This window comes from Mustela nivalis (genome assembly GCF_964662115.1).
Source record: "Mustela nivalis genome assembly, chromosome: 13".
Taxonomy (NCBI): domain Eukaryota; kingdom Metazoa; phylum Chordata; class Mammalia; order Carnivora; family Mustelidae; genus Mustela; species Mustela nivalis.
In genome coordinates this window covers 59,851,633-59,864,132 of record NC_139032.1, presented here as the reverse complement: position 1 = coordinate 59,864,132, position 12,500 = coordinate 59,851,633, and the positions used below count along the sequence as shown (strand labels likewise).

At 32.9% G+C, this 12,500-nt stretch overlaps 1 protein-coding gene across 6 annotated transcripts in view; it reads right to left on the bottom strand.

The window, feature by feature from the left end:
• Positions 1-12,500, bottom strand: part of ZCCHC7 (zinc finger CCHC-type containing 7) — a 240,850-nt gene that overhangs the window by 18,488 nt on the left and 209,862 nt on the right. For all 6 annotated transcript variants that reach the window (XM_082694873.1, XM_082694870.1, XM_082694874.1 and 3 more), the window contains exon 6: positions 11,060-11,095. In XM_082694873.1, the coding sequence (XP_082550999.1) occupies positions 11,060-11,095 (36 nt within the window). The remainder of the gene's footprint in view (positions 1-11,059; positions 11,096-12,500) is intronic.

Here is a 12,500-nt window from a genome sequence, read left to right as displayed (position 1 = left end):
AGTTTTACAAACCAGTGGGTTGAAGGTTGCAAATGACCAGTGGTAAGACCATTAATTATTCAAGGCCTTTTGGTACTGTGTGTTTGTATGCATATATCTTCATTTTATGTAACCAAGAGTATAAGGGGCTGCATGAGTGTATCTTTTTTATTAAGTTGAGATTACACTAAAGTAATACGAAGAGAGGTAAACTGTTGGTATAACTTCCAACAGTGAAAAGATTATATATTCACAACATTAAGCATTAGGCAAAAAATCTCAAAAATGATATATTTGAAGACTAAAATAAATGAAGCACAGGTTTCATTAAAGAAGCTATTAAGCTTATTAATTTATGACTTTTCTTTTTCTAAATGAGATCCTACCCTCCATCCCTGCCCCCCCCCCAAAAAAAGAAAACCTCAGTAAGCAGAGAACAATGAACATATGCAAGACAGTAAGGATCACAGTAATTCACTCCCTGAATGCTCCAAATCTTCATGGCTTAAAAAGCATCCCAATTTTCTCCAAAGGTAGTGGCATTTATTCACTGGGCCATAGCTAATTTTACATGGAATGCAAAAATGTTAGTTTAAGTTTAATTTACCACCCTATTTAAATATTTCCAATGTAGCTCTCAAACTGCAGAGCTATCCCTCCGTCTATTTTAATTTTAAAGTAAGTTAGCAAAGGCTTCCTTCTTAATCCCCAGAGACTACCTACATAGTGACACAAACGCACAAATTTATGACAGCAACATAAATGCCCTTCTGAAGTAATGTGCAACATTAAGTGAAAATCGTTTCCTGGAAAGATATTATAGGTATCTATATTTTATTTGCCATCTTAAACATATCTGGGTCTTTATGGCCTTATTTTAAAAATGTATTTCCTTTTTATATTTCCTGGTGCAAATGGACTGCATAAATAAGCAATGTGCTATGAGGCTTCAGACCAGCCGATAAAACCTTTCAATTTTCATGCCAGCTTCTTCTTTTGTAATTCAAATCCGCCTGGAAACTGGCAGCTCTGAAAACTGAAACAAGCACTGCCACAAATACCTTGTAATGCTATCGACCTTGTCTGCCCATGCAGTGAGAAAGGGGGATGCGTATGTGTCTGCAGCCATCCAGATAACACAACTCATTTTTGGGGGGGGGGGGTTGGGGTGGGGATAACAGAAGCCAGCCCCAGACTGTGCACCAAAAGCAGTCATTACCAGGCGCGCTGGAGAATAAGTCTCTTCAAAATACACAGTGCATTTAAAAACCACATATGAGGCTGAGCCACTGCTGTCATTACCAATTTTAATTTAGCTCCTTCAGTTTGCCAGCCAGATAAACTCTTTAGTGCTGTTTTTTAATCTATTTGCCACATTTTATGTTTAAGATTATAGTAATATGGACAGGAGAAGGAATCACTTTTAGAGGAAATAAAGAAATAGATCCGCTTATCAGCGCCCATCAGAAAGTTCATTAATCAGCCAGGCTTTGTGCCCTCTAAATTGAAAGGTTAAATAATCCTCTCAGGAATATTTCTCGGCCCCTCCGCCAATTGTCCGGAGAGGAGCTGCCATTCATAGCACGCGGGATCGGTGACAGGGTATCTTACCACTGTTTGGACCCCAAACAATAATGGACAAATGGCCTGGTTTACAAAGAACCTTTTAGTACATGGATGGAAAAGGACCACAAGCTTTGAAGCAGGGTGGAGGGAGAAGAAGGGAGTGAAGACAGGATGTGGGGGGAAGGGACCGAAAAGAATACGTACATGTGTGAATCCGTGGATATCTGAATGTTTATTTGGGTGGACTATAAAACGAAGAAGCCACATTAATATACGTCTTCCAACTGTACGAAGTACTTAACATCCTCAAATTTGCTTAAATATTTTGCATACAACTGTATAGAAACCATCAGTGAAAAACTGGAGTTAACAGAGCTGTGGCTCTATTCTATTTATTAGCTAAAACACAGAGGATTCAAATAAACACCAAGATTTTCATTTTTACCATAACTCCACATGACTTACTACACACAGCATACTCCCCCCAACCCCTCACCCCAAGCAAGCGTGCTTATTCGCCTGAAATGGTCTTAACCAACAGTCACAAAGGCAGGGAATTCCACAGCTCTAAGGGCCTGTCTAAAGAGGGGAGAGTAATGCTTTTTTTTTGCTTTTACAATACGCCTTATCCTAGCTCCGGCTTTTCTTAAAATAAAGAACCAATATGGAATAGTAATGCTCTTTGAAAGAATACAAATCACAGGCACTGAGAAAATGCTTAATTTTGTGTTGCCTTTTTTGCTGGACATATAAGAGGATACAAGCGGAAGTCTGTAAGAGTGACCAAGCTCTTACACCTCAGCATCTTGCTGTGAAATCAAGCTGGTTTCTGGCATCAGTCATGTGAAGGCATGAAGCAGTTTCATCTGAAGTACAAAAAAACTGATACGCTATTTTGTTTCCTTTCTCATCTGATTAACATAAACCCTCTACCCCTAGCAGAAAGTATTATAATTGGGGTGTGTGTGTGTGTGTGCGTGAGAATTGTTCAGTTTCACATTATTCTGAAGATTTATGTAATTTCATTTGCTCCTGATAACTATATTCAGATGATACTGAAGTTGCCACTTAAGAACCGAATGTTTATAACATATTAATTATATTATGTATATATTTTCAAAATGATATCATTGTATCTTTATATGGTACATTAGGAGAAAAAGTAGCCTAAATATTTTTGTGATCTACTTCTTAAATGTCTTTATGATTTTTAGACAAATCAAATTAAGAAAATAATTTAAATTTGTTGTACTTAAAAGTTACCTACATTTCTAGAAAAGACATAAATAGTAAGTAAATGAAAAGTGAGGTAAATACTTTTGTTAACAGAAGACAGTGTTTGTGAGTATTTTGATTTCAGTAACTATAAGGAAACATTTTTAGGAGACAGAAAGTAAAGAGGTCATTATGAATCTCCTCATCTTAGGCAAATTAACAGTCTTTTCAAAAGACATAATAATCTGGTAATCTGAGTTGGGGCTATTAGTCAAGAGGCCATCTCTATAGGTGTGAGGTGTGTATGGGCTTGCTTTATTGGAGCTCACACAGTGTTGAATATGAGCTAGGTGCTGGGTATTGTGCCAAGTACTTTACATTTATTATCTCATTGCATACTTAAAGCAAGAAAGCACTATCCCCATTTTTCAGATGAAGAAACCAAGGATCTTAGAAGTCAAATATTTTAACTAGATTTGACCATCTAAGTATATTAAAGAGCCAGAATATAAGCCAATGTCTGATCCCAAAGCTGGCATTCCTTTCTCTATTATAATAAGAACAACACTCCCTAGTAATTTTCTCAGAAATAAGTCTGCCCCTTTAAATCAATTTTATAGCATGTTTTTTAAGGACTTCAGTAAAATGAGGAGGAATAACTGTATGAGGAGGTATAACTATAAAAAAAGGAAACAGGAGAGATCCAAGAAAGACAAACTGAGATTTTATTGTATAAGCAAAGCTAATGAACAATCCAAAATTTAGTTACTCTAACTGAAAAGAAATGTGAGGTAATCCACAAATACATGTAAACAATATTTACATAATATTAGTATTTATAGACACAGATACATTACAAAGTTATAAAGATGATTTTATAATTAATCTAATAGATTTGACTTCATATGAATTTTGAAAAAAGGCATGAAAATAATGTGGTACCTTTATTACCAACTGATTTATACACATCAATTCTTTTTACAAAGCTAATATGGGTTTCTGAACATTCCCATGGAGAAACTCTTGTTTTGAAATGTGATCTACATTGGTGTATTGGTACACCAGATAAGGCAAAGGTCTATTTTAATTCCAAGGGCATTAAATTTTATTTATTTATTTATTTTGGTTAAATGGTCTCTAAATACATAGCATTTTTCCTCATATAATATTTTTGATATTTAAAAAAAACCCAAGGATATTAGTTTTGGATGACCATTGCTGAGTTCAAAGTAGTTGAAAGAAAATAATTTCAAATGTACAAAAACATAACTCTTATGACTTTCTTATATGTGAGGATCAAATGGCAAATGAACTTCAAGTCTAAAATCTGATTGATTTTATTAATAATTCATTAACTTTTAGTCATTTAAGAGATTTTGCTTTTAAAATCTTGAACTTAATTCAATTTAAGATTACTAATACAGTTTACACCGTAACAGAAAATATAACACTAGTTCAGAGAGACTGTTCATGTCAACAAGTCAAGGGGTTCTTTCAGGAGTCTTTCCCTGCAGATTATTCAAATGACTGACCAAAACCCTTAAAGGTTATGGTTGATCATGACTGTGAGTAACTAAGTGATTCCTAAATACTTAAGACCTGTTAGGAATTACTGTAATCTACCATGTCATTTACATGCATGACTACTAAAAAGGGATGTTTAATATAAGTATCATTGGTCCAGTATACTTTATCTACTTTTACTCTTGCACTAAAATGTCCAGGGAAGATTATGACAAGTTCAATCAGGTGGAATATATTTGTTTAAAGAATGGCATGAATCACCTGTTCAAAATACATATGAAAGATAACCACTTAAATATGCTAAAATTATTCTACATAATACTTCTATTCTCTTTATGCATGGTTAACATGACAAAGAATAGGCATCATTCAACATTTCAGATTTTTAAACTATAATTTATTATATTATTTATTACATAACATCATGAAGTGTTAAACTGGATTTTGAACATTCTCAGGCTACCTGTTTATATTGATTTTTGTTATAATGGGAGCCCTATTTCAAAATGTAGAGTTTTAAGTAAAAAAAACAACGTAGTTTTATTTGCAATTATGTGAAGAATGTATGTGTTTCTTAAGGAGAATAAAATACTTTAAAAGTGTTATATATTAAAATTACAAATACTTAGAAATAAAATTTTATTACCACAGAATGTAGGTATTAAGAAGCAATTGCCCCTATAATGACTAACTATAATTCCTTTGTAAGTAAAGGTGACAACACCTAGGGAACATGAAAGGGCTCTGAAAAGTTCAAATTAATTTGCATCCTTCTACCAATCTCAGGAGAAATCTTTGCCAACAGGAAAAAAGAAAAAAAGTCCACAATAAGCATTCCCTTAAATTTTTAAAACAGAAGTAAAACCTGAAGCCCCTATAGTAAATACGGAAGTTCTAAATGCAATGGTATTTGTCCCCAGCTACTAAGGGGCAGACAAAAAGGCACAGGGACTTTTTTTGTCAAATAAAAAAAGTTAACTGTTTATAGTAGAACTTTAGGTTCAATCAGTTTATTACTGAACAACATGCGCTACCTAAAAAATGACACGATGATCGGTGACTAGGACACATCTTCAGATATTTAGAAGATGGGAAAAACACAGCTGCACCCAGGTCAAACCATTTATAAGGAATCTTTTTATAAATTGTGTGACTGCTGCATAATTTTCATTGCTTGATTATCTGAAATACTTAAATTTATAAGAGAATTAATGTCATAAAGCACTTGATATTAAATATCTTAACACAAGAAAAAATCTACTCAAAATATGCCATATTGATTTCTCATTTAAAACAAATTAATTTTCACATTAAAATACTGAAAGTCAAAAAGTTGGAAATTCTCTCTGAAGGCAATGACAGCTCAGTATTTCTCAGAAAAGAAGAATATATGAAGGCTCTCCTATGTGTGTCACTAAATAAATAATGAATTCCATACAAATCTAAATTTTATTCTACTCCCATTCATTAATAAGTTTGTATACATACAATGTCTTAAATTTCTGAGGAACACTGTGAGGGGAAAAATAACATGTGCATTTATAATTTACAATGTTCACTTTTTCCTCTTTCTTTCACAGAAGCTTTAGAAAATGGCTTTTGGATGATTTGGCAAACTGTATTTATTTTTAAATGAATCTCATTTATTGAGATTGATAATTCCAGGTTTCATTTGCTCTGAAATTGCATTTTCCAATTGCTTCCAATGATAAGTTCTAGAAAAAATGTGGTCCAACATGCCAGCGAAATAAAGATTTATTAAAAAAAAAAAAAAAAAAAAGAAAGAAAACTCAGTTGACCTACTCTGTAAATGTAGTAAGTACATTTTATACTAAATTCTAAACATGGTGAGATTGAAGTAAAAATTGCTAGCAAAATGTTGACATTAAACACTTTAAGAACAAGGTGAGTATTTAAATATATATATAAGCATTCACATAAATTTTCCATCCAAAAAATATTTTAAAGTTTTAGTCACTGTCCAAATGTCTTTTCTATCTCTGTTAAACATGGAGTAACAGAAAATAGTCACCAGTGCTCATTCAGAAATTGTTTTTAGTCAGACACCAAGTAACTTGAAACAAAGCATTTTCCTATTTACTTTGTAGTACAATGGGAAGACAACCTTGAGGTACTGCAAAATAGCTGAGTGCCTTCTGAATCATCACAGCATGATTACACACTCACCTTAGTAGTATTTCAGCAGTAAGGGCATATTTATTGTGAAAACTAAATCTCTGAAAATTGACAGATATAAAATCTCAATAGCAACTTTTAACCCATCAAAACATTGAAACAGCAATACCAGATCCTGAGGGGGGGGGGAAAACCCCTACAGTTGAAACAAGAGTATTCCTGGTTCTTGAGGAAGTCTGCAAAGTGAACTGAACTACCAAAATATGAGCCTCTGAGATGAATTTGTATATGATAATCTGTATGCCAGGCCTCAAGATAAGGTACCCCCCCCAAAAGTTGATTTAAATGTTCCAAAATAGAATGCGGCCTAGTTCTCACTTGATTCTGGAGTTATAGAACACTTTAAAAACAGTATGTAACCAGTTCTATCTTCTTAAACACACCCACGGAAAAGGACATATCATATCTTTTATGGATGGGTTCTTATGGGTTTTGCAGTTCTGCTTATGTAGCCAAAGAGCTCTCAGAAAAAGATTTAGGATTCCCAATACGTATTCAATTAAGAGAGAATGAGGTGTTCTCCACCCCCTCCCCCGCAAAAAAGAAAAGATTCTAGCTTGGGCTGACTTCTGGAAACTCAATTTTTCATTTAAGTTATTTTTAAAAAATGCACTCCAGGGTTAGGCAGTTAGAAAACTATTACCCATACCATTTTGCATCACAATTCCAGGATAAAAACTTTTGGATACCTTTTGCCTCATAACCAAATTCCACTTTGTTATTCCTCTCTTTTGGACTAGAGCATAGCTCTAGAGTTCAATTTAAATCTGTTCCCATTTAGGGTTACCTTCTGTGTGGCATGGCATAGGATGCTTTAGAGTAACATTCTCCTTTAGTGTAAAACCCTCATTTCCATACTGTGAAAACCCAGAAAACACATTTCTAAATTGATGTTCCCAAGTAAGCAGAGAAAAACTGAGGAGCAAAAGGAAACGAAACTGTTCATTATGGTCCATAAGATACACTCTGGCATTAAACTAGCTCAGGTAAGACATTGCAGATTACTACTGAATTCCGGTCACCAGCTTTTTACTAGGCTAGACAGGAAGGCAAAGAAATCCTACTCCTACCCATTTCCCTGACAGCAAGTATTTTACTTTTTAAGTGTGAATTCTAGGCATTCCAAACACCATATAAAAAGAAACATTTAAAAGGTAATTCTTCCAAAAAAGTTACATTTTCTTTCTATTTAAATTGTTAGCTATAAAGATAGTAGGTTGTAACATATTTTAACAAAGCACACAAAGAAATCCAAGCGCAAAATTAAACATAAAAGATGTATTGTCCTTTTTGATTCTTAACACACACAGCCCCCAAATAGCAAACTCCTAGTTACTTTTTTTAAAGTAAGTAGATTAAAAACAAGATTAACAAAATGTCCAAAGCATGTCAAATTATAGCCTTTACTAGTTAAAAATTCTGTTGGTTGTAAAACTCTGTTGGTGGCCATTTTGGCCTAGGATTTTTAATATAAATGAGACTAGAAATGACAGGGAATGGGGGAAGGGACTTTCCTTCTTGAATAGTTCAACAGGGAAAATTTTATCTAGACTGAGTTATCTGAAAGATGAAAAAGAATATTCAAAGTCAGGCTACCAAAATATGAAAATTTAACAGAGATTAAAATACAAGAACAGTGGTATAGTATTGAAGATTTAAAAAACTTTACAAATGTTTCTGGAGGAGTAAATACATAAGCTATTTGGGGAAATTACTTAATTGCTAAGTAAAAATAATATATTTTTCTTTTTCCCATGCAGGGCTCCAAAGTGATTGTCTAAAGTCATTGAATTATATGGCATAAGTTTATAGTCATTAAAATATACCAGAAAAATATACCAGAAAAATGACATAGCTAAATTAGTTGTTCTAACATGCATACATAATATGCATATGTATCTATGTAGATATATATGAAGTATCTTTTTATCAGAGTTTTATTGGCATGTACCCTTTAGAATGATGGTCTTAGTTATTTTTAATGAAGTCCAGTCAAGTTTGGTTAAGAAGCTGTTCTATTTTAGGTCGTATTCAGATACAAGCTGTTAAGAAAACTTTATTTTTATCTCACTTAACTGCTGAAAACAATGAACATTTCCTTTCTTTAATTTTCTTACTTTAGAATGTGTCTTAAGAAATTTTTGATTTGGAACATTTTACAAGTCCCCTTATACCAATCAACTTCACCATCTTTCTTGTGTGTATGAGAAATAATGCTCTATTTAATCTACAGACTTTTTATTTTAAAGAAAGAAAGCAATTCCTAAATAGACCTTAAATTGTAGTTGTCAAACTTTAAGCTGTTTAAATGTCCTTCTGGTCTTACTGATAAAAAGCAGATAAAAGCAACTGAAAATTTCTCAATGTAGGCATTTCCAAAATGGATAAACACTAATCAACTTATTCCCCCAAAAGCACAGTTCATTTTGGGTAAGAAATGGACCCTTTTCGAGTTAAAGAAAATTAATCAATGATTAAATGCGGAAATTTCCAGAGTTTTAAAAAGACTGGTTTAAAGGAATATACAGTGGCAATTCTAACTTAGGTTTCATTGCTTGGTCATTGCGGAGTGATGGCACATTCACATGTGAGGGCTACTATAAGTCAATAGATGGCAGTCCATCGCTTAGTAAAAGGGCTGAAGATGATGAAACTCACCATGCATCTTGCTTTTATTCAAGATTAAATATTGCTTAATTAAAACATTTGGATTTGCATATACCTAATTACTTACTGATTTTATTTTAGATGGACTGATACGTAGACACACGTTGTATCTGTACTAGTTTACCATTTATATATGCATAGTAAACTAATTCTGAATTACTAAGTATTAATTTAAACTTGACAATTAGAAATCATGATAGTTACCTGCAGTATTATTTTGAAAAATTAATCAGAACTCCAGAGTGAGAAAAACAGACTTTCAAAACGATTCTGTTATACTTATAAACAGAATATATTGTAACTCCCCCAGAGGCAAATTCATTCTGTTTTCACTTGTTTTTTCCCAACTATTCTTTTAAAAATGTTTTTCAAAAGCTATAATATCAAACAACCCTTCAAATAATTCTGTTATACTAAACACCGATTTCTATCCTTCTATGATAGTTATATAAAAGAATAAAGGTGCAAGTAATGAAGAGTGTCTTTAGAGCAATACTTCCCACACTTCAAGTTTTCAAGGCTGGAATTCTCTAACTTAGGGGAAAAGGGAAAAGAAATGAAATTGCCAAATCATTAGGCTATTAATAAAAATACTGATGAAGAAAACTGCTATGTAGTTATAAAAAGTGACTATGATGTTGAAAAATATATGACTGGATTTCAATCAAGTTTAGGCTACAATGATTTCACCCCAGCATGTGAGGACAAAAAATCTGCTACATAAGTATAAACATGATATATCCATATGGGTTATATCTGTAAGATATGTGTTTTAACATACACAGGGGCATGTACATGTGTGTTTTGGTATAACACTAAATATTTTAACAAAACCCAATTTGGGACTGAAGGATAGTTGAGGAACCGTAGCTTTCCACTGAGAATTTTTATATAGATTTAACAGTGATAACAGAATATGAAAACATATTCCTCATGAAAACATGTATTATTCCTTGCACCCTGGGCCTTGATAGACATATTGGTAGTTTGAGTCATGGTTTACTTTTTATTTCTACAAGAGGAGAGCAGTAAGAGGACATGTTTTTGTCAAACTTTGTCCTTTCTATTTTTGCCACTTGAATACCTATAACCAAAACCTTTTTGATATGTTAACCTTAAGGAACAGCTTTTATAACACTGTTATAACTATGTAACTATAAGAACAATTTTTATTATTGTGTCTTACTCAGTGTAGCACATTTATTATATGAAAAATGACTATCAGGGCTATGGTGAATTACCAAAATTATTTAAGTTGAATATTAAAAACCAGCTTCGTAACACTGAGCACTAGTCAACTGATTCCATAGTAAATTATGTTTTCTACTTCTATTTAGCCTAAATTCAGAATAAGAGGAACCCAGATAATTGAATAACCTGAATGATATTAAGCAGATGTTTATATATTCTGAGTAAGTTAAGAGGAACTTAAGGATATGACAGTTGAAAGATACATTGAGCTTTTTTTAGTTTCATTAAAAATGTGCAAAAAATTTCAGTAAAGCCAGAAAAATGATTATGGAAGATATTATGGATTGTGTGCTTATGGACTGTAGATAATATAACAGTTTAAAGATACTTGATTATTATTATTTTTTTCTATGGCTCCTAGCATACTTTTCCCCTTTAATTTAATGAATGTAGTCCAGGAAGACTGAGATACCATGATGTAATCATTAAATGACGTGAGTAATAAAAAAACAATCAAAATCTTTTCAGAACAGGAAGATAGAGAACAGACTGGTGGGCAGGGGAGAAGAGGAAAAGTGTATTATTGCTTTCTCAGTGCAAAAACTCTTCAGATGTTTATTATCTTCCAGTAGAAGATGCTTGTCTATATTTTATGGTCAGCAGTTCAGAGAAGGATAAATAGGCTAGGTCTTGGGAAAATAAAAAAGGTGTTTCTACTCACCGTTAGGTGATACTGCCTCCAGATTTCTGGGCAAGCCTGGAAAATAAAAATATTGATCAGCTGGGAGCATGAAACAAGGTACTTTACAGCCTGTTGGTTTTGGCATAACCCAGCATCCACCGGTGTCGGTCACAGGAAAATAAGAAGCTTAACAGAAAGGGTCTGCATTTCAGCTTCAAAAACCTGGCTAGACAGTTTAATTGAATTTTACACTGGTTTAACACACTCCCTGCCATTGTCAGAAAGCCAGTAACAAAGTTTTCTCTCTCTTTTTTTCTTTTCAGGTTAGAAGTTTTGGGGCACTAAGATGTGATTAAGAGCCATAACTCAGTTAAACTGATAAATGAACAGCAGTGGTCAAAATCAGTAAGACTCACTAAGTACACCTTTTAAAAAGAACATTTTGAACCTTGCTAGTATGATAAAAAAAAACAAAAACAAAACCAAACAAAAACCAATTTAATAGCTTTAAAGAAGACTTCACTGTGGGTATATATTTCTGATGCCTGTTGCCATCCTTTACCAAATCACTTGCTGCTAACCGTCAATACTCTGTGAAATAAAGAAAAAAGAGAATTAAAACAAAAAACAGCTTCAAGAATCTGAAGTCCACATCTTTTCCCTTAAAAGCTGCCTTCTCTGTCTGTACATTTATAGGCAAATAACTTTAAAAAAAAACTCAGTGATTTTGTAAAATATGGATTTACTGAAGCTAGAATAGGTAACAAACACACACAAGCAACAAACAACAGCAGCAAAAACAAACAAAAAACAGGAGATAATTCCTTCTGGATACAAATAATAATTCTTCTTTTCTTATACTTAAATTAGGACTCTGTTAGGGAAACACTTTCTAACCAAGTTCTTATGTTTTATTGATCTGCCATCTTCTGAGGAAAAGAACCGTTGATGACAGAAAGTATTTTTTATAATTATATTATAGCAGTAACTAAAATATATTAAACCAAGCTAAGCAAATGGCAGTTCCTTAAGTAAATGTGAATGTATAGCTTTTGTTTAAAAATGTGTGTATACATACATATGTGTATGTACACACACACACATGCCTAAAACTGGAATGAATTGAATCTTTTTCAAACCTTTATTATCCTTGACATACACTTTTGAAACAATTCTTTACCTTATTTGTTATTCCTCTTTATTTTTCAAGGTAGTGACAAAGCTAACAAAGGTAATTCATACAATCTAAAGATATGGGTATGGTAATAACAGAAAATAATTTTTGAGTGGGAAAACCTCTACTGATTATATCATCATAACTGATTAGACAAAAAAAGAGTAGCTAGTTCCAACTATGCTGAAGATTTTATCCCTTATGTATTTGAAGCTTAACTATCCTACGTCTAAAGGTGTGTAAATTAGACTATTTAGTGGTCAGCTTTCCAATTGAAATGTCATATCCATGCAAACTAAAGTGTCT